Source organism: Protopterus annectens, chromosome 9.part0 (assembly GCF_019279795.1).
Source record: "Protopterus annectens isolate FY-2018-M chromosome 9.part0, PAN1.0, whole genome shotgun sequence".
Lineage (NCBI taxonomy): Eukaryota > Metazoa > Chordata > Ceratodontiformes > Protopteridae > Protopterus > Protopterus annectens.
Genome location: NC_056743.1, coordinates 1,343,827,032 through 1,343,850,228, shown reverse-complemented (window position 1 = coordinate 1,343,850,228; position 23,197 = coordinate 1,343,827,032). Strand labels below are relative to the sequence as shown.

The window sequence follows — 23,197 nt, the reverse complement described above, 5'->3', positions numbered from 1 at the left end:
TCAGAATTGGCCTTCCCTTTCAGCATTTGCAAGGAGTCTTAAATCCATGCGTGATACTTTATTTAGACGTTTGTAGGTCATTCCACTCTACATTAAATTATCAAAAGTTAAAATTTCGACTTGGTACAATGTTAACTGTGGGCAGTAATGACTCTACATTGTTTCCCTTGAGGAGAGTCCTATCTCCTCTGTTCTTGCCTGCTTTTTGTTTCTGGGACTGTATTTATTGTCTTTTTTTGGGGGGGTGGGGGATCCCTTTGGACCTCATGTTTACCGGCTCAGCTCCCTGTAGTCCACACCTGGTCTATCAGCCATCTTCCTACCTCCCAACCTCACAAAATTACTCTGATATTGTTGAAGCTGGCCATGAATACTAAGGTCCTGGGGGCTTAGCTTGTCTGTGCTTCTATTCATTTTTTTGTTTTATTTTGTGCTCTACCAATGCTGTTTCCTCACACCCCATGCTCATGGATTGCATCTGTGTGCAACTTCCTTCTTTGGACCATACTGCCAAATAGGGAGCATATCAAGAGTACCCGCCCACCCGGGACAGGAGCACCTTTCCCTTTACTGCTGCTCAGTCATTTGCTTCAGCTGCTAATCAATCCCTGTTTGGCTAGGCCATAGTCAGGGCTTGTATCCCACTTCCTCAGCTGAGTTATATATATATATATATATATATATATATATATTTTTTTTTTAGTAATTCCTAACACTGAATTCATATATCTTTTCTCTTTCTGGAACATAAGTGGTACTTCTCATTTGTTTTAATGCATTTAAATTGTGTCTAATCTCTAACGTCCTCATTCAGATCTACAGATGTTCTTCATCTCACATTGCTGCAGTCCTTACATATGGGTAGTCCGCTGTCCTCGGTCGGCCCGAATACCAAAGTATTAGGCTGACGTCGGTCAAGGCGCTTAAAACTGACATCAGGACGTCAGGGTACAAAAGCGCATGACCGACGTCATTTCCTCAGTCTTTTTTGCCGCATGGTCCGATGCAGAAGCAGCGTTGCAAGTGCCGCTCGGGCGTTTGAAATTTTCGAATTCGGAGTTTCAGACCGAATCCAAGTTGGCTAAGTACCCCGTTGGGGATTATTTTGGTTTTTTCTTGCCTCAGTGTTTTACCGGATGTCAGAAAAAGTGAATAACTGTATTTCTTGTGGGAAACAGATACCGCTAGGGATTATCATTCTTTGTGTATTCCTTGTTTGGGGCCTGAGCACGACGTTGTTGGGTGTCGCTTTTGTGCTAGGTTCAATAAACGCACTATTAAGGTTGGATTGTGCTAGGCTGGTCTTTGGGAAGCGGTGCAATTATAATATGCCGCCGGATTCTCCGGCGCTTCATGAAGCGCAAAGACAAAACAGTTAAACCCAGGCAAGATGAGTCGCCTTTCGGACGCCGGTTCTTTAGAGGTTCCAGTGGAACCGGTGGTTCCGACGGAGACTTCTCTGGAGTCTCAGGGGGAGACTTTGATTTTGCAGGAGGTGGTCTCTCAGGAGGCAGGTCAGGCTGAAGGGGCTTCCCAAGTTACTGTACTCCCTCCCTTCCTAGGGTGGTTAGGCCTTCTCCTTCTGTTTCCAAGGCTTCTCCCAGAGGCAGGCCAGTTTCAGCTTCTGTTGGTGTCACTCCTAGTTCTGCAGGGTCTGTGCCTAAGAAGCACATGCTTAAAATGGCAGAAGATTTAATTACTCTGATTAGAGGTTCTTTGCCCCCTCCTGATAAGAGGCCTAGGGTGGAGCCAGAGTTGGGAAGTTTTGAGCAGGCTTCGGATATTTCAGAGTCTTCAGCTGAAGACTTGCAGGAGTATTCTCCTTATTCTGATTCTGATGCAGATGATTCCACTCCTTCTGCTTCTCCTCCAGAGGATTTTTCTTTTTCAGAGACACTTCATTCGATGAGGGAACATTTTAAGTGGGAAGGTCAGGACTTCTCTGATTCTAGGAAAAGGCTTAGGAGTTTTGCTGTTACCCCAGCATAGGCCCTTGGCTATACCCCTGTTCTGGATGTTGTGGAAGATGTGTTTGCAGAGGCTTCACTTAATCCTGATTCTCTGCCTCCTGCGCCTGTTAAACCGGATAGGTATTACAGGGTGCCTGAGGCTCATAAATATCTTTATAAGAGTCCTAGGGCGGACCCAGAAACTATTAGTCAGGGACCTAAGGGTGTCAAGGCCTCTGTTGTAAAAAATCCGGTTCCTCTAGATAAAGAAGCCAGAGTTTTGGATAGATGGGGAAGGAAGGTCTATACATCTTCTACCTTAGCTATGAGGGCTTTGAATTGCCAGTTTCATATGTTGAAATATCAAAACTTTCTTCTTTCTCAATTGAAGTCTAAGGTGGATGCTCTGGCGGAAGGCATTGAGTGTAAAGAGTTACAAGATTTGGTGCATGTCTCTGAACAAGTGGGTAAGCATTCATTACAGTGTGGTTTTGATGCTGTGCAGGCCTCATCTAGGGTGGCTGCCACTGGTTCAGTTCTTCGAGAGCACGCCTGGTTAAAGGATCAGAATTTATCTGACCATGTTAAGACAAGGATTTTGGATGCTCCTTTGCAGTCTGATGTGTTGTTTGGTTCACCTGTGGAATCAGTCTTGAAGAAAATGGAAGACAAGGCTAAGTCTATGCAGGCTGTTAAGGATTTTTGCAAGTTCAGCCTCCAAGTTTAGTAGGAATTGGCCTGCTAAGGGGTGGACGTATCCTTCTTATGATTCTCAGTCTAGGGGTAGATCTAGATGGTAGGGGCAGAGCTCAGAGTTCTTTCAGGCCTAGAACAGGGAGTTCACCTGCACAATCTTCGGTGAGGGCAGGGGCCAGTCCTTTCGTAAACAGGCCCAATGACATACTTTTCAGCTGCCAGATCCTTCTTGCCTGGCAGCACCTTTGGGAGGAAGGTTAGCACTCTTCAAGGAAAATTGATGTTGATTACCCAAGACAAATGGGTATTGGATATCATACACCAGGGTTACAAGTTTTATTTCCATACCTTGCCTCCTTTCAAAGGCATGCCGGACGTCCTCCTCAGCAAAGACTAGAGGCTCGCAAGCAAATTTCTTTACTACTTCAAATAGGGGCCATACACGGTTCCTCTGCCAGAAGTGGGCCTAGGATTTTATTCTCGCCTGTTTCTAGTACCAAAGAAAGGAAACACGTGGAGACCAATTTTGGATTTATCCATCCTCAACACATATCTGGACATTCCCAAGTTCAAAATGTTAACGTTACAACAGCTTTTACCTCTGCTGGGCAAAGATCACTGGATGGTGACTCTGGATCTCAAAGAGGCTTACCTTCATGTTCCTATCAGGCCCAGTTGCAGGAAGTATCTGCTGGCTGGGACTTCACATTATCAGTTCTCTGCATTGCCCTTTGGCTTATCTACTGCCCAGAGTGTTCACGAAGGTTCTGGCTCCAGTGGTAGCTTTCTTCAGGCTAAGAGGAATACAGATCTATCCTTATTTGGACGATTGCCTGATACTGGCCCAAGAAAAGGACAAACTTCTTCATCATCTACAGTATGTGATGGCAGTGTTAAGATGCCTGGGGTATTCTGTGAACGAAATAAAGTCCAGTCTAGTACCCTCTCAGGACATGTGCTTTCTGGGTGTGAGACTGAATACAGCATCCCAGATGGCCTTTTGACCCCGGACAAACAAAAGAATCTTTCTTTACTTGCACCAGTTGTCTCATCAGTCCAGGCTGACTGCAAGGACAGTCCTTCAAGCCTTGGGGTTCATGGCATCTTGTATTCTGGTACTTCCCAATGCCAAACTGCATATGAGGAAGCTACAATGGTATCTCAAGAATGTATGGACACAGCACTGCCAAGATTTGGACACTGTCATTCAAATAATACCTTGCATTCAAAAGGAATTTTTGTGGTGGGCTCAGGAATGTCACCTAAACAAGGGACTCTCTGTGACCCGCCAGAGGCGAGTCAGATTTTAACGACAGATGCCTCAGACAAAGCTTGGGAGCTCATCTAAATGGAAAATGGATACAAGACACGTGGCCTGCCAGACTTCAACATCTACATATCAACTTGAAGGAGATGTTAGCAGTCCAATTTGCATTGATAGCTTTCAAGGATTTACTTCTTCCAGGGCAGGTGTTGATTCAAACAGACAACACAACTGTCATGTGGTACATCAACAAGCAAGGGGAACGATTCTTATCCTCTATGCAGACAAGCAATGGTTTTGTGGGAGACTGCTCTCAGTTTACAGCTAAATCTTCAGGCAAGGTTTCTGCCAGGAGCACAGAACTCCTTAGCAGATGTGTTGAGCAGACAAATTATGGATCCCCACGAGTGGAAATTGGATCCTCATGTATTCCAGAGGTTGACAGTGTTATGGGGAACTCCAGACATAGATCTGTTCGCTTCTCCACTAAATTACCAGCTGCCAAAGTTTTGCACAAAAAGGTTTCATCCCTCAACTTGGAAAGTGGATGCTCTCTCATTCCATTGGAGCAATCTTCATGTGTATGCCTTTCCACCTCTGCCTCTCCTCCCAAAGGTACTGCTGAAGGTCAGACAGGACAAGCCAAACATGATTTTAATAGCTCCAGATTGGCCTCGACAGCACTGGTACCCATTACTGAGAAGTCTGGTACAGGAGCCTCCATGGCCTTTGCCTTCGATTCCTCACCTGCTGTCTCAGGAGAACGGTCATTTACTCAATGTCAAACTTCATTCTCTACATCTGACAGCCTGGCATATTCTGGTTTAAACCCTGGAGGGTCTCAGCTTCCACAACAAGTTTTGAATGTTATTTTGGAGGCCAGAAGGCCTAGTACAAGGGAAGTTTATGCAGATAAATGGAGGAGATTTTATTTTGGAGTACAGCAAAGGACTTTGATGTTTCTAAACCTAATTTAAGTGTGGCGCTCAATACCTTACTGAGTTATTGGACAAAGGTTTGTCCTTCTCCTCTATAAAGGTTCATGCTGCAGCAATCTCTGCTCACTATGACTGTGACCCACCATTATTTTCTCAGCCTTTGTTTAAGCAATTCCTTAGAGGGGCAAAGAATATAAGACCCCACGAGAGCTCCTACTCCTGCTTGGGATCTCAATTTTGTGTTGGAGAAACTCACTCTACAACCTTTTGAGCCTGCAGCATCAGCAGAGTTGAAATATTTATCTTGGAAGACTGCTTTTTTGTTGGCCATTACCTCTGCGAGAAGGGTTTCTGAATTACAGGCCCTTATGGCAGTCGAGCCTTTTTTAATTTTTCACAAGGATAGGGTGTCTCTGCGTACTAACCCTTCTTTTATGCCTAAAGTGGTTTCTAGTGTGGCTTTAAACCAAACTATTCATTTGCCTACTTTTTATGCAAACCCCCAAAATAAAGGGGAGAAGATTTTGCACACTTTGGATATTCACAGACAGTTGCGATATTATTTGAGCAGAACTAAAGGGTTCAGGCAGTCTCAGCAGTTGTTTGTTTCTTTTGCTTTGGGTTCTCAGGGCAAACCTGTTTCAAAGCAAACTATTTCTAAGTGGATTGGTTTTGTATTGCTTTCTGTTATTCCCATCATGGTAAGGAGATTCCAGCTGGGATTAGGCCTCATTCCACTAGGGCTACTGCCACTTCTACAGCTTTTTAAGGGGTGGCTACTAAAGATATTTTGGAAGCAGCTACTTGGAGTTCAGTGCATACTTTCTCTAAGCATTACCACCTTCCACTTTACTCTAAATCTAGGGCTGGATTTGCAACTGCAATTTTACAAGGCATGTTGGCAGCTCCTAATGCTTTATAGTTTGGCCATCCTCCCTTACCTCTGCTTTGGGATTCTACCCATATGTAAGGACTGCAGCAATGTGAGATGAAGAACATAGTACAGTTTTGTACCTACCATAAATGTAGATGTTCAAGATCCACATTGCTGCAGTCCAATTTACCCTCCCTCCTTCCCCTCTGTTGTTGAAGGTGGTGGTGTGGTTTGTGTTGTACATATTGTAAATATGGTTAGTGCACGAGTGGTTGGTTGGGTTTTGCTGGTTTTTGGCTTTGGCCTGTCTTGTTAGGGCCTTCTGACATCTGGGGCAAGAAAAGACTGAGGAAATGACGTCGGTCATGCGCTTTTGTACCCTGACGTCCTGACCGACGTCAGCCTAATACTTTGGTATTCGGGCCGACCGAGGACAGCGGACTACCCATATGTAAGGACTGCAGCAATGTGGATCTTCGAACATCTACATTTATGGTAGGTACAAAACTGTACTTTATTAGGGTTATCCCTTGAGAAACCCCTAGTGAGTTTAACGGTTGGGACTGTGTCCTGAAGATGATAAAGATGGAACTCCCAAGCCTAGATATGAAAATTAAGTAGTTAAACAGTTTACCTGAATTGGCAGCGGTTCATCATTTTCACTTCTGCAATAGCCTTTAGGTTGTATTGGTTTTGTCCTGCCCAGGATATAACAACCGGCTGGCTTCCAAAACCTTTGGCTCACTCTGCCTATTGGTCACCCTGTGTAGGGAAATTAACAGTCAGAATGAAGCTTTCCTAAGTACTTTCTTGCAGCCTTGTGAAGGAGCAACTCAGTGGCTTCATAGGAGGAGCAGCTAGCTTATACCCTTGTTTTTTTAGACAAGTCCCTAGTAGGGAACCTTCTCCCACAGATTTGTTGCCTTTAAAAAAATGTATATATTTTTATTTTAGGGCTCTAAGTGCTATCTTCCCTTTAAGAAACAAATATTTTCTAAGCATTAGAAGTTTCCTATCAAGAATTGCCATTTTTAGCACTGCACTGCTTTGGAGGGCTATTTTTATGTAAAATTATATTGCTTTATGTAAACTTTAACACTTAGAAAGTTTAATGTCTGAAACTGTGTTGAACGTGCAGGAATTATTTTAGGGAGTGACATTGCTTTTGTATACTTTGTGGCAACCAACTTGCTATTTTTTTCTGTCAGGTTGCTTTGATTTTTAGAGGATTCCTGCTAGGAATTTAGTGTCCTTCTTGTGCATTAAGTGCAAGTATGAGTGTGCTACTTGTGATTACCTCTTGACAACTTATTTTCTGACTGACTCATTCTAGTAATGTGTACTGGCTTTGAGACCTCCTTGGTGACCTTATGCTTACCCAGCACCTGCTGTCCTGTCTTCCTCTATACATAGAAAGAAAAGAAACAAATTACCAAAGAGCCCTTACCAGCACCACAGGCTTCTTTAATGCTTCATCCGATAGAAGCCAAACCTGTAGTGGCCATTTGTCATTCTTTAGACTACTCATTTGCCTCATCAGCTTTCTGTGGTATAGTCCTGTCAACCACCACGAATCAGTGTCCACTACTGCCCTATCAGCTGTTCCCAGTGTCTGATCTGTGCATGGGAGAACCATCTTCTTTGAGTCTGGGAGACGGTCCGGGAAATTTTTCATGGGGTAGCTGTGGTAAGAGAGAATCTGACAGGGCAAAAGTACCTTCTCGGAATCTGTCTTCATCCAAGGCTTTTCATGCAAGGAAAAAACAAATGGTTACACACTGTTTATCTGAAGAAATGGTGTTATAAAAGATGCTTTTCTTACTTTAGCCAGGAAATGTTTACATGCTTTTAATTCTGGGGCTTAGAAAGCCTTAGCTGAGAATAATGTCAGCAAATTTTTGAGGAAAATTTGTTAGAGGATTCTGACTTTGACAAGAGAGAGTCATCTTCCCCTTGTAGATTTTTAAGCCCAGTCTTCTGATTCATAGGAAATTCGGTCCTCACAGCCTCCCCTTTGTGGATTTTTTCTTTTTTCATGCAATATCCAGGATGAATGAGGTGTGTTTGTGGGAAGTGGTGAATGTTCCCCCTGAACTGAGGATATATGATATGCCTCATTCTACTCCAGTACTGCCAATTGTGCCAGCCTTGGAGTATGTATTTAATGCTGCCTATAATACTGGTTCTCAACATACAGTTCCTAGAAAGGCAGATAGACTTTACAGTGTTTCTCAAACTAGCAGTCATTTGTTTAACTTACCTTAGGTCTGATCCATTGGCTTTTTCTACATTTTCGTCATCTGGGAGTACACTAATAGTTTTCCCTAATCCTTCCCTTGTGGACAGAGAAGGAAAGGTATTCGACTGGTGTAATAATAGAATTTTGTTTTCTTCCACTTCGCTGTACAGAATTCTTAAGTATCATGCACATATGTGGAAGTTGTGTAGACAGTTTGAGGGATTTATCTGATCTGCTTTCTTCGGAACGTATTTCCTTTTTGAATGCCATTGTCTCTTACCTCTCTCAAGTATTGAAACATAACGTAGTGTGTGTATGATTGCAGGAATGGTGTCTAGGGCCATTGGTACTGTTGCAGTGCAGAGGAGTTATGCTTGAGTACATAACCAGAAGTTTGCTGATGAGGTAAAGTCTGAAATTTTAAATTAAGCTTTAGCTTATGGGAGTTTTGTCCAGCTGGTTTGCTGTTTAGATTTTCAAACAATTTGATGACAGATGGAAGTTAATACAGGGAGTTTCGAAGATTTTTCAGCCCTTCCTTTATACATATCCCAAATCCTGCTGTCCTTTTAGTAAGAACTAACCATCTCTTCCTTCTCAAGCTAAACAAGGAACAAAAAAGAGATGGGATGAGGGGAACAACAAGAAACGAGGACCTTCTCCAAAAAAGGGACAGGCTGATACTAATTACTGTGCCAACATTTCCCCCACCTCTCATGTCCCTGTCCTTCAAAAGCTGTTCCAGAAGCTGACACTTTACGCTCCCCTTTGACAATAGATTAGTTCACACGCTTGGATGCTAAGTGTGTTTCATTCAGCAGTGCTACAGTTGGAACTGCTTAAAGGTAACTTCATGAAACCAAACTTTTTTTTTCCCTCAGGTTCTTCAGCACTTATCCTAGGAGTCATAGAACCAACGCCTTTAGATAAAGAGGATAAACACTTGTATTTTATAATTTTTCTTGTACCAAAAAAATACCCTTCTTGGAAACCAGTTCTAGATCTTTCCTTTCTAAATCTGTTTGTGAAAGTACCAATGTTAATTATGTTGACCCTTCCGAATCTATTACCTCTTCTCCCTTGATGGAGTTGTATTGTAACATTAGAACTAAAGTATGCACATCATCACATTCCCCATAATCACAGGCTTCAAGAAATTTCTCAGGTACTCTTTGAGTCACATTATCAGTTCTCTGTGTTACACTTTGGGTTATCTGCGACTTCCAGGTTGTTTACAAAGGTCTAGCTCTAGTTATAAGCTAATTCAGATATTTCCTTATTTAGATGACTTTCTTATCTTTGCAGAGTCTTTTCCTAGAGGTTAAAAGTCCTTAGAATATGTCTTTCCTCTTCTGATGAATATGTGATTCCAAGTAAATGTTCAGAAATCCTCCATGGTCCCATCACACAGGGTTGTCTTTCTGGGTTGTCTTTATAGACACTCTGAGCAAACAGCCTTTTTTGACACAGGAGAATGTTGATATTTCTGTACTTTCCTGAGCTTAGCCAATCAGTCTCAGGCTTCGTCAAGAGAATCCCGAAGATTTAGGGTTTGTGGCTTCCATGATTTCCGTAATTCTTCTCCCAAGATTACGTATGAAAAACATTAGTGGTTTATAAAAAGAAGGCAAAGTATATTGACTCAACATTTGCATTAACTGAAAATTTAGATTTCAGTGTTGTGGTTCGTCAGAAAGGAACTGCACTGGGATAGACATCAAATGGAAACAAATCCAGGTCTCTCCTTTTCTGTCCACACTACAAACTAGTATCTAACAACAGACACATTAGATTTTTGGATGGAGGTAAAAGTGCAAGTCCCGTGAAATTCTTCAGACAGGCCGAAGCGCATACATATCAGAGACAGATTTGCTGTGATTCATGCCTTGAATTCTCTTAATCACCTGTTGCTCCTGAGACCTCTACAGGTAATTAAAGATAATACTACTGCTATGTCGTACATAAACAAGGGAGCACAAGAACTTTGCCTCTCTACATGCAGGCTACGATGGATTGGGAATTACAGCACTCCTTAACTCTCCAAGCATTTTCTATATCATCAGAGCAAGACATTGTGTCAGACAAGCTGAGGAGGACCAGGACAGACCCTCCTGAATGAAAACTGAACTCTTCCAAGAGTTGATCCAGCTGTGGGTGAGCACCTCAGATTTGTTTGCTTCCTTTCAAAACAGACAGCTGAACTAATTCTGCTGCAGGGAGCCTTGCAAGCAAGCCTGTAGAACAGATGCATTTTCTTTCCTGTGGTCAGGAATGTTCCTTTATGGCTTTCCAGTGGTATCCAGGTTATTTCTCCTAGGATATTGTATCAAATGGTTTACTATCAAAATGTTGAAATTCATTTGGTCTAACGTTCATATGATCGACACATGAATATTAAGTAGTTAATTTGGTCAACAGGAAGTGCATGCAAATTACCTGTCGACATTATGTTGCAAACCAGGGCAAGGATTTTCCCTTGTCTGCTAAGTGTTGTGCAGTCTCTGAGTTGTAATATATAAGTAGCAGGGGGGGCTGCAGAAAATACTAGTGTTAGTTTGCAGGTGCTTTTCGACCATTTAAATTTACACTTTTTTTTCAGTAGTTTGAACATTTGCTGGTAGTGACTTTAGACGTTATGAACATCAACCATGTGTATTTCAACATTTTGATAGTAAACCGTATCAAATATGTAGTTTGTGACTGAATTTTATGATGCTAGTGTCTGAGTCTTGGCATTCTGTTAAAAACAAATAATTTTTATCCACACGTATCTGGAGCTTTTCTCCCCAGGCCTCCACTGAAAATAGATACATTATGACCCAGTCGGACTTTCATGGTAAACAAATGTCAAATAAATTATAAATTCTGAAGATTCAGGAGACTCCAGAAAACATTGACACATTTTGACCCAGGCAACATTGATTCTCTCTTCTTATGGGGAAATTTACCACAAGCTTCCTCACAGGCTTGACCTATTTGCACAAGAGAAAGGGGAGTTAGATACACCACAGTGTTAGACACCTTCTATGATGATTCAATTCTGATACTTTAGTCACCTCTATCATGAGAGCATGCAGCATGTACAAGAATAACTGCTACTAGGAAATCTTATATTGGCAAGTAGAAAAGATTTTTTAGTTGGTGTCTAGCCACTAACTACAGCCTCATCAGGGATTATGCATCCTGTTGCTGAAACATTTGAGAGTTGCTAATCTCTGGCCTTTCCTATTCCTCTGTCAATGTTAATTTTGTGATCATTCCAACATGCCTGCCCATGGATCCTCCTCTTTCTTCTCTATTTTTAGTCAACTGTTTCTGAAGGGAGTATTATACCCGAGACAAATTTTTAAGCAGGTCTTTCCTTGTTGGGATCTTAATTTTGTGCTGGAAAAGTAAACTGTGTATCCATATGAACCTGATCATCAGGCATATTTGAGGTGCATTACATAGAAAACTGTTTCTCATTGCTCTGACAGTGGCCAGAAGACTATCGATAGAGTTCCAATTTCTCATTGTGTGTAATTTCCAAATTTCAAGCAGAAAAACTGCCCAAACATATAAGCAGCCAGAACAGAAATACAACCCTGAGCCTATTACTTAAAATAGATAGTCTTCATAACTAGGAACTAACCGACAACGTCATCACAGAAACAAAATCAGAAAGGCTTTTTTCTTCCCTATCAACTCTGTGACCGTAACTGTGATGCTATCATCTACAAAAAGAAGTAGGTCTTCTGAAGAAGTTACTCTCAGTACAGTGAGCGGTGTGTGCAAAACAATGACATCAACACAGACAGTATGCATTTACTATTATTTTTGCACAACTATGAGGCTTAAAGGTTTTGAGAAGAAGTATATTAGTAAAACCGATGCAAGCTAAATTAAAACAATGCAATGAACCTTACAGAAATGGAAATCAGCCCACTGACTCAGCTCTTCTATCTTTAATCTGACTACAGTTGTTAACGAACACTAAAGACAAAATGCTGGTGGTTGTAGTAAACACAAAATCACAACCGTTATTTGACAGCATTTGCTGCCAGGAAAAATTAACGTTCAGTCCACTTGCCATAAGCGACGTGCTCTCAGTAAAGTGCATAAAGAAACAACAACAGTGTGTTTCTTAGATTTTGATAACACACCAGAAAACAACCTTGGCTTTTAAAGAAACCACAGTATATAACATTTTAAAAAACATTACTGAACATATTTCACAATCAGTAAGCAACCGGTATTGCCGTGAAAATGTGGTTGCGATAATACGTAAGTACCCAAATCTCTTATTCATGCCCACACTTGTTTCAGACTTTACTTTGAATCAAGTCATCCATCTCTTCTTTCTGTCTGGATTCTGCATATAACTTGCATAGGCAGCTCAGTTGCTATTTTGACAGAGCTAAGTCCTTTAGGAAAAGCAAATTGTTAATTTCTTTCTTATGGTGGGACAAAGGAATGACAGCTTGTGTCAAAACAAAGATGTTTGTCCTCAACTGTTGCCTTTTGTTATACCCACCAAGGTAAACTATTTCCAGATGGTATTAAGGTACATTTTCTTGGGGAATCTACGATGGCATATTGGAAAGGAGTGTGCTGGTCCTTTGTACATGCTTTTGCAAAGCACTACAAACTGGTTTCATTTTCGTGGTCCAGGACAGGGTTTGCTAGGTCAGTTCTCCAGGATCACCTGCATCCATATCCTTCGTCTCACAGATTGGGTAAACTTTGGTAATTAATCCATACAGCCTACTGGCTGTTGCTGCTGAAGTAAAAATGATGAATATAGTACAGCTGTGTAAGTTGCACTTTACCCTAACAGTAAATGTTTGAATTTCTCAATGCTAGAATAGCCTCATCCACCTTCCATCACCATTTTTGTTTATGTAGTTGCTGGTTGGGCTAAAATCATGTTTAATAGTATTGTATCCTTTTGATGTTTAGGGTGAGTACATTCCTCTACTTATGGGTAAGAAAGTCCTGAAGAAGGCTTCTCTGAGTGTTGATTTCATTCCACAGGGCTACCATTTAGCAGTCAGAGTGTACTGTACTTTTCTTTAGTCATCATCATACTCTTCCTCCATCTTCCTGGAAGGACCGGGGTAGTCTTTCTTCACATAGCTTGTATTGCAGTAGTATTTCCAGTTATCCTTGCTGTGCCTTTGCTTGAACTCTGAGATTGGGAGATGGTTCCTTGTTTGGACAACTTTATGAGCAAAAAGGGAAGGACCAGGTAGCCAGGGAAAGTTTTAGATGGTGGGTAGGATTTGACCTTCCTTAGTCCTGAAAGTGATGAAGCTGGAAGTGCCAGGACAGATTTGTTGTTACAGTAAGTACTTAACTTTCCTGTCTGCATATGAAGAGTTGACTCGTACATTTTAACATGTACAAAAAGTGAGATGATGTATGCAGTAATGCTCAGCTGGATCTCAGATTTGAAATACATGGATAACTGACCACTTAGATGCTTTACCTTTTATAGATCTGGTTGTGTGTATGAGACTGTATGTGCACATATTGAAGATTCCTCTTGTGTTTTTCCATAAGAATGGTTATAATCCTGTGTGTGGGTACCCCTTCTGGAAACCTGGAGGCTTTGTTCTTGCGAGTATCAGCTTTCCAGCTGAAATGCAGTATATGCTAGAAAAAATTTCAGTATATTTTAGTTATTTGGGAAGGTGTTTTAGGTTGGATGGAAACTACAGTTAACTGCCTCTTATTCTTTGTATTTAAATGTTTTTACAGGTGCCCGTGAATACCACGTTCAGTTTTTTGGAAGTGTTCCAGAGAGGGCATGGGTTCATGAAAAAAGAACACGGGAATATAGAGGCCAGTCACAGTATGAAGAATTAGTAGCTGAAACTGCCAGACAGGCGTCCAGCCATGCAGAGAAGCAGAAGGTATTCTCTTCACAAGACTGTGTTTGAACTTAAAATGTTGGGGCCATTTTAGAGTAATGTATTTGCTGTTTTTTCACCTTTTTGTTTCTTTTCTCCCTCATGCCCTAAGAAAAATGAACTTTCTCCAATAAAATCCCCACCAAAAGATAGACGTCTTTAATTAGGTTGAAATAGGATGCCAGTAAGTTATTTTATAGGTATGCCTATTTGAGAATGGATTTATTATTCTGATTTGATATGCAAAGGCCACACTGACTTACAAGATGATGTTCTTCGTCTCACATTGCTGCAGTCATAACCTGTGGGTAGTCCGCTGTCCTCGGTCGGCCCGAATACCAAAGAGTTAGGCTGGCGTCGGTCATGGGCGCCCGGAGCTGACGTCAGTACGTAGTAGTACTTAAGCGCATGACCGACGCCATATCCTCAGTCTTTCTTGCCGCGTGGTCCGAAGCAGAAGCAGCGTTTGCAAGTGCCGTTCGGCGTTCTGAAATTTTCAATTTTCGAGTTTCAGACCGAAGACCAAGTTGGGCTAAGTACCCCGTTGGGGAAAATTTTTGTCTTTTCTTGCCTCAGTTAATCCGGATGTCAGAAAAAGTTAATAATTGTATTTCTTGTGGGAAACAGATACCTCATAGGGACTATCATTCTCTCTGTATTCCTTGCTTGGGGCCTGAGCACGGCGTAGTCGGTGTCGCTTTGCTAGATTTAATAAGCGCACCATTAAACGCAGATTAGACTGTGCCAGGTTGGTTTTCGGTAAGCGGTGTAACTACATGCCGTCGGATCCTCCGACGCCCGCTACCGCAAAAAAGCGAAAAGATAAATCTTTAAGGTCTAAACCGGATGAGTCGTCCGTTGCGGACGCCGGTTCTGTGGAATCTACGGTTGAATCTGTGGATCCAACCGAGGTCTCGGCTGAATCCCAGGGGGAACCTTTACTGTTACAGGAGTTGGCCTCTCAGGAGTTAGGCCAGGCTGAGGGTGCTTCTCCAGTTTCTGTGGTTCCATCCTTGCAAAAGGTTATTAGGCCTTTTACTTCAGTCACTAAAGGCCCTGCTAAGACCAGACCTGGTCTTTCTGGTACGGGCCATAGCCCTAGTTCTTCAGCTTCTGTTCCTAAAAAACATATGTTGAAAATGGCAGAGGATTTGATTACTTTGATCAGGGGTTCTATGCCCCCTCCAGAGAAGAGGCCTAGGGTGGAGACAGATTTAGAGGGAATGGAGCATTCCTCTGATTACTCTGAGTCCTCAGCTGAGGATATTCAGGATTTTCCTCCCTATTCAGATTCGGATGCAGAGGATTCCTGTCCTTCTGCTTCTCCTCCAGAGGATTTTTCCTTTTCTGAAACCTTGCATTCCATGAGGGAGCATTTCAAGTGGGAAGGTCAGGATTTTTCAGATTCTCGTAAGAGGCTTAGGGAATTTTTGTTTTTGCCACAACATAGACCTTTGGCTATTCCCCCTGTTTTAGATGTTTTTTCTGAAGCTTCCCTTAATCCTGATTCTTTACCCCCTGCCCCTGTCAAGCCAGACAGGTATTACAGAGTTCCAGAGGCACATAAGTATTTGTATAAGAGTCCTAGAGCTGACCCGGAAACTATTATTCAAGGGCCTAAAGGTGTGTCAGGGCTTCTGTGGTTAAGAATCCAGTTCCTTTGGATAAAGATTCTAGAGCGTTGGATAGGTGGGGTAAAAAAGTGTACACCTCTTCTACGTTAGCTATGAGGGCTTTAAATTGCCAATTTCATATGCTGAAGTATCAGAACTTTCTGTTAGGTCAATCAAAATCTAAGGTAGATGCTCTATCTGAGGGTATAGAGTGTAAGGAATTGCAGGACTTGGTTCATGCTTCAGATCAAGTTGGTAAACATTCTTTGCAGTGTGGCTTTGATGCCCTTCAGGCTTCTTCCAGGGTGGCTGCTACTGGTTCAGTTATTCGTAGACATGCCTGGCTTAAGGATCAAAATTTGTCAGAGCATGTTAAAGCTCGGATTTTGGATGCTCCCCTTCAATCTGAAGTTCTTTTTGGTTCCCCCGTGGAGTCAGTTTTGAAAAAGATGGGAAGACAAAGCTAAGTCTATGCAGACGGTTAAGGAATTTTTGCAAGTGCAGCCCCCTAAGTTTAGCAGGAATTGGCCTGCAAGAGGATGGTCTTACCCTTCTTCGGATTTTCAGTCTAAGGGCAGGTCTAGACGTGGTAGGGGCAGGGCTCATGCTCGGGGTTCTTTCAGACCTAGGACTTGGAGTTCTCCTGCACAATCTTCTGGTGAGGGCAGGGGTCAGCCTTTTCGTAAACAGACCCAATGACCTGTATCTTCAGCTGCCAGATCCTTCTTTTCTGGCAGCTCCTCTAGGAGGAAGGTTGGCACTTTTCAAACAAAATTGGCATTTGGTCACCCAGGACAAATGGGTGTTGGACATAATAAATCAAGGCTACAAGTTTTATTTTCACACTTTTCCTCCTTTCAAAGGCATGCCAGATGTACCTCCTCGGCAAAGGCTGGAGGCTCAGGAACAAATTTCTTTGCTTTTACAGATGGGGGCAATCCAGGTGGTACCTCCGTCAGAAGAAGGCCTAGGGTTTTATTCTAGTCTATTCCTAGTGCCAAAGAAAGGAAACACTTGGAGGCCAATTCTGGATTTGTCCATTCTCAATACATACCTAGACATTCCAAGGTTCAAGATGTTAACATTACAGCAACTTCTGCCTCTGCTAGGCAAAAATCACTGGATGGTAACTCTGGATCTCAGAGGCCTATCTTCACATTCCTATCAGGCCCAGCTGCAGGAGATTCCTGCGTTTTCGGGCTGGCACTTCTCATTATCAGTTCTCTGCATTGCCCTTTGGTTTATCTACTGCCCAGGGTGTTCACAAAGGTTCTGGCTCCTGTAATAGCTTTCTTAAGACTGAGGGGAATACAAATTTATCCTTATCTGGACGATTGCCTGATTCTTGCTCAAGACAAAGACAAGTTACTTCAACATCTACAGTATGTAATGGCAGTTTTAAGGTGCCTAGGGTATTCTGTGAACGAAACAAAGTCCAGTCTAGTACCCTCTCAGGACATGTGCTTTCTGGGTGTGAGACTGAATACAGCCTCTCAGATGGCTTTTCTGACCCCGGACAAACAAAGAACTCTTCATCTATACTTCCAGCAATTATCAGTACTGTCCAGGCTGACTGCAAGGACAGTCCTTCAAGCCTTGGGGTTCATGGCATCTTGCATTCTGGTACTTCCCAATGCCAAACTGCAGTTGAGGAAGCTACAATGGTATCTCAAAAGTGTATGGACTCAACACTGCCACGATTTGGACACTGTCATTCAGATAATGCCTTGCATCCAAAAGGAATTCTTGTGGTGGGCTCAGGAATGTCACCTAAACAAGGAACTCTCTGTGACCCGACCAGAGGCGAGTCAGATCATAACGACGGATGCCTCAGACCTGGCTTGGGGAGCACACTTCAATGGGAAATGGATTCAAGACACGTGGCCTCCCAGACTACAGCATTTGCATATCAACATGAAGGAGATGTTAGCAGTCCAGTTTGCCCTGATGGCTTTCAAGGGCCTACTTCAACCAGGACAGGTGTTGATACGAACAGACAACACTACAGTCATGTGGTACATCAACAAGCAGGGGGGAACCCATTCTTACCCTCTTTGCAGACAAGCTATGATTTTGTGGGAGACTGCTCTGAGTTTGCACATCACTCTTCAAGCACGGTTTCTGCCAGGGGCACAGAACTCCCTAGCAGATGTATTGAGCAGACAAATTGTGGATCCCCACGAGTGGAAATTGGATCCTCAAGTATTCCAACAGTTGACAGTGGCTTGGGGAACTCCAGACATAGATCTGTTTGCTTCCCCTCTAAATTTCCAACTTCCAAAATTTTGCACAAAGATGTTTCACCCAAAAGCTTGGAAAGTGGATGCTCTATCTTTCAGTTGGAACAACCTTCACGTCTATGCTTTTCCTCCTCTGCCTCTCCTTACCAAGGTACTCTTGAAAGTCAGGCGGGACAAGCCTTGCATGATTTTAATAGCACCAGATTGGCCACGACAGCACTGGTATCCTCTGCTGAGGAGTTTAATTCAGGAGCCTCCTTGGCCTTTGCCACAGCTTCCTCACTTGTTGTCCCAGTCAAGCAGTCATTTGCTCAATGTCAGGGTGCAGTCCTGCATCTAACGACCTGGCGAATTCTGTTTTAGAGCCTGTGGGTTCTCAGCTTCCTCAACAGGTTTTGGATGTCATTTTGGAAGCCAGGCCCAGCACTAGAAAGGTTTATGCTGATAAATGGAGGAGATTTTTTCTTTGGAGCACAACAAAGGACTTTGATGTCTCGGTACCTAATTTGAGTTTTACACTGCAGTACCTTACTGAATTACTAGACAAGGGTTTGTCATTTTCCTCTGTGAAGGTTCATGCTGCAGCCATTTCTGCTCACTATGATTGTGACCCTCCTTTATTTTCGCACCCTTTGTTTAAGCAATTTCTTAGAGGGCAAAAATATAAGACCCCACGTAGAGCTCCTACTCCTTCCTGGGATCTCAATTTTGTGTTGGAGAAGCTTACTTTGCCTCCTTTTGAACCTGCAGCTACGTGAATTGAAGTTTTGTCTTGGAAGACTGCCTTTTGTTGGCCATTACTTCTGCTAGAAGGGTATCTGAATTGCAGGCTCTCATGGCAGTTGAACCCTTTCTGATATTCCATAAGGATAGAGTTTCTTTACATACTAACCCTACTTTTATGCCAAAAGTTATTTCTAATGTGGCCTTGAACCAGTCTATCCATTTGCCTACCTTTTATGCTGATCCCCAAAATAAGGGGAAAAATCTTGCATTCTTTGGATATACACAGGCAGTTACGTTACTATTTGAGCAGAACTAAGGAGTTCAGACAGACTCAACAGTTATTTGTTTCTTTTGCTTTGAGTTCACAAGGAAAGCTGTTTCAAAGCAGACTATTTCAAAGTGGATTGCTAATTGTATTGCCTTTTGTTATTCTCATCATGGGAAGAATGTTCCTGCTGGGATTAGACCTCATTCCACTAGGGCTACTGCCACATCTACTGCTTTTTGAGGGTGTAGCTACTAAGGATATTTTGGAAGCAGCTACTTGGAGTTCAGTTCACACTTTTACTAAGCATTACCATCTCCTCTTTACTCCAAGTCCAGGGCTGGGTTTGCCACTGCAGTCTTACAGGGCATGTTAGCAGCCCTAATGCTTTTTAGTTTGCCAGCCTCCCTTTTCCTTTGCTTTGGGATTCTACCCACAGGTTATGACTGCAGCAATGTGAGACAAAGAACATAGTACAGTTTTGTACCTACCATAAATGTAGATGTTCGAGGATCCACATTGCTGCAGTCCTATTTTCCTCCTTCCCTCTATGGTGTGGGGTTGTTGTTGTGGTTGTTGTTGTTGTTCATTAGGGATTATTGTTATTTTCTCCTTTGTGGCTCTGGCCTTTCCTTTTTTAAGGCCTTCTGACATCTGGGGCAAGAAAGACTGAGGATATGGTGTCGGTCATGCGCTTAAGTACTACTACGTACTGACGTCAGCTCCGGGTGCCCATGACCGACGCCAGCCTAACTCTTTGGTATTCGGGCCGACCGAGGACAGCGGACTACCCACAGGTTATGACTGCAGCAATGTGGATCCTCGAACATCTACATTTATGGTAGGTACAAAACTGTACTTTTCTGCCTATAGTCTGTAAGTTTTATCAGGTTTGCTTTGCCTGTGTATTTTATGAAAGTCTTTATAAAGAGGGGGAGGTGTGCATGTCTGTACATTTCACTGTTGCAGTATTTCTTACAATAGGGCTACCTGTCAAGGCTGGCCCAACATCCGGCCAGTATACCAAAACCTTTAGGTTGCTTAAGGTACGCCATACATTACACACTGTTTCCCATGTACAGCGTGTAGGGCATAAGGCTGACATCCAGGCCTACCATCCTCAGAACTTCTTTGCCGCCAGTCCGAGCACTATCTTTTGATTGTCAGTCTGAATGCTGACATATTTTGCTGGTTTACCAACCATTTTCAGATAAGTGCCCCATTGGAATTTTTTGTGTTACCATTTTTCCTTTTGTTTTGTTGTTTGTGGGGTTCATGCCATCCAGAAAGTGTAAATGCCAGTGCAGGAGACAGATTCCCTGTAAAGATCATCAAAAGCAGTATTTATTTTGTCTCAGTGCTTCCCACAACTGTACGTCCTGTTAAATTTTTCAGGCTTATGTCACAAAGAGTCTGCATAGTCAGCTTTCCTCTGTTTTGACCCTACACTTAGAGAACCAATGATGTCCTTCATGGATGCATCTGCAGTCATAACAAGTGGGTTGTCCTGTCGTCAGGCAGCCCTGCAGTCGGCGGATTCCAAAGTCCGGGTCCTTTCGGCTGATGTCGCTCCACCCGGCGTCATCTCTGTTGGTCTTCGGGTATAAAAGCATCAGCCGGCGCCATTTTCCTCCGTCTTTCTTGCGGCGTGGCGAAAGCAGAAGCTGTTCGCAAGTGCCGGTCGGTCGGATCCAGAGATTACTTCTACCGAATACTACCGAAGACTTCTAAAGCTAAGTACCCGTTGGGGACTCTTTCTTGCCTCAGCCGATGTCAGAAAAAGTTAACAATTGTTTAACCTGTGGGAAACAAATACCTCATAAAGATTTCCACTCTTACTGTCTGCCTTGTTTAGGCCCAGCCCACGGCGTAGCAGCCTGTTCGGCCTGTGCCTCTTTCAACCGACGAGGCGTCGGTCGGAGTTTGCAGAACAGTTTTTGGTTATGATTTTGCGTACATTATGCCGTCGGATCCTCCGACTACCCCAAAACGAAGATAAAGACCGACACTGCGGTCCGCGGTTTCGGCGAAACCACGGTAAAGCAAACGCGAGTGTCTCGGTTTCGGCGAAACCGAGAAAACTGCTCAAAGTACAGCTGAACCTATTCTTACAACTGAGGCCCCTGCTACAACTCTTGAATCGACCTCAGAAATTTTACCCACTACGGTGGTTGACTTATCAGACACCATCCCTTGGATGTCTCTACCCCAGCACGTGGTGCTGCTAGGCCTCCAGCTGCCATGTCCATTAAGGCCTTCGCCAGGGCTAAAGCAGCCAAGACTACTAAAACAGTGCCTGTTAAACCCCACATCCAGGCCCTCTTCTAGTTCTCAAATGCTTTCTTTGGCAGAAGATTTAATTTCTTTAATTAGAGGATCTCAATCTCACCCAGACAGGGCCTCTCAGCCCCAGAGAAGAGACCTAGGCCAGAGCCCCTGAGCCAGTGTCTTCTGATGATTCTGCTGATGAATCAGACATAACTGACCAGCCTGAGGCTCCCTTCTCTAATTTTGAAGATTCTGATGCTGAAGAATCCATTCCAACTGCTTCCCCACCAGAAGAATTCTCCTTTGGGAAACCTTGCATGCCATGCGAGAACAGTTCCAATGGCAGCAACAGGATTTTCAGACTCCAGAAAAGACTTAGGACCTTTCTGCACCTCCCACAGCACAGGCCCTTAGCTATACCTCCTGTTCTCTCTGTGGTGGATGATGCTTTCAATGATGTTTGCTGCCCAGATTCTTTACCCCAGCCCCTGCCAAACCAGACAGATTTTACAGGGTGCCAGATACTCATCACCACCTTTACAAGGCCCCACTTGCAGACCCAGAAACTATATCCCAGGGTCCCAAGGCAGTAGCGACCACAGCTAAAAACCCTATTCCTTCTGAAAGGGAAGCAAGGTCACTAGACAGATGGGGTAAAAGGTCTACACTTCAGCTACTCTCTCAGCTAGAGCTTTAAACTGTCAGTTTCACATGATACAATACCAAGAGTTTATGCTTGATCAGTTAACTAAAAACTAACCACTGATGAATCTCTTGATAAGAAATATGTATTAGAGATGGTAAATAACATACAACAGGTTAGCAACCATTCCTTAAAATGTGGCTATGATGCACTGGAGGCTTCATTTAGATCAGCCATGACAGGCACAGTGATAAGAAGGCATGCATGGCTAAAGGAACAAGCTTTACCGGATCATGTTAAAGCTAAGTTGCTAGATGCTCCTATGGACAAGACAAGTTTGTTTGGTACACCTGCCCAGCAGGTTATGAAGAAAATGGAAGAAAAGGCAAAATCTGTTCAAACTGTTAAAGATTTCTTGCAGGTTCAACCCCAAGGTTTAGCAGGAACTGGCCTGCCAAAATTGGTCCTTTCCTGACTCCACAAAATTTCAAAGGGGCAGGAATAGGCGTTCCAGAGGCAGAAACCAATCCAGAGGAGGTGCCTACAGAGGGCGACAGTGGCAAGGTAACAACAGAGGCACAGACACAGCCACTGCCACTACATCAGCACAACCACAGTGACTTAATCCTAAATCCGCCTACCAGGGAACAAATAGCAGCTCCTCTAGGCGGAAAGTTAACCTTATTTTCAAAGAACTGGCACTACATAACAAAAGACAAGTGGATTTTACAAACCATAGATCAAGGTTACGGTTTCACTTCCACACTTTACCAGTCAAAAGAGGAATGCCAAATCTACCTCCAAATCAAAAACAGAGGCTCTACGCCAGATAATGGAGTTAGCAAACATGAGAGCTGTGGAAAGAGTGCCAACAGCAGAACAAGGAAAGGGTTCTACTCCAGACTATTCCTAGTTCCAAGAAAGGAAAAAGTTGGAGACCAATTCTCGACCTGTCCACCTTAAATACATACATCATTGTCCCAAAATTCAAAATGCTGACCCTACAGCAACTTCTTCCCATGCTGGGCAAGGAGTCTTGGCTGGTAACTCTAGATCTCAAGGAGGCATACCTGCACCCCCATTCGACCAATCTGCAGAAGATACCTCAGATTTCTTGCAGGATCAGAGCACTATCAATTCTCAGCATTGCCCTTTGGCTTATCTACTGCCCAGAGTATTCACAAAATGCCTGGCATCAGTAATCGCCCATTGCAGACTACAGAATTCAAATTTACCCATACCTGGACGACTGCCTGCTACAAGGGGACAACAAAAGCAAGCTGACAACAGATTTACAAAGGGTCATTTACTTGCTACAAGGACTGGGATACACAGTCAATTTACAAAAGTCAAGGCTGATACCATCCCAAACAAGGACATTCTTGGGCGTGGAATTGGACACAGTACAACAAATGGCATTCCTGACTACAGAAAAACAAAAAGAACTTCCTCTTTACTTCTTGGCACTAACAAAACTGAACAAGTTAACAGCAAGAAAAGTTCTGCAGGCCTTGGGCTTCATGGCATCATGCATAATCTTGGTCCCATTTGCCAGACTGCATATGAGGAAACTACAGTGGTACCTAAAGAA

General features: G+C 43.1%; 1 protein-coding gene across 1 annotated transcript in view; it reads left to right on the top strand.

The window, feature by feature from the left end:
* The window catches only part of NSD3 (nuclear receptor binding SET domain protein 3), a 4,286,093-nt gene that overhangs the window by 735,961 nt on the left and 3,526,935 nt on the right, over nucleotides 1-23,197 (top strand). The window contains exon 5 of the mRNA XM_044084319.1: nucleotides 13,700-13,854. Coding sequence (XP_043940254.1) covers nucleotides 13,700-13,854 — 155 coding nt within the window. The remainder of the gene's footprint in view (nucleotides 1-13,699; nucleotides 13,855-23,197) is intronic.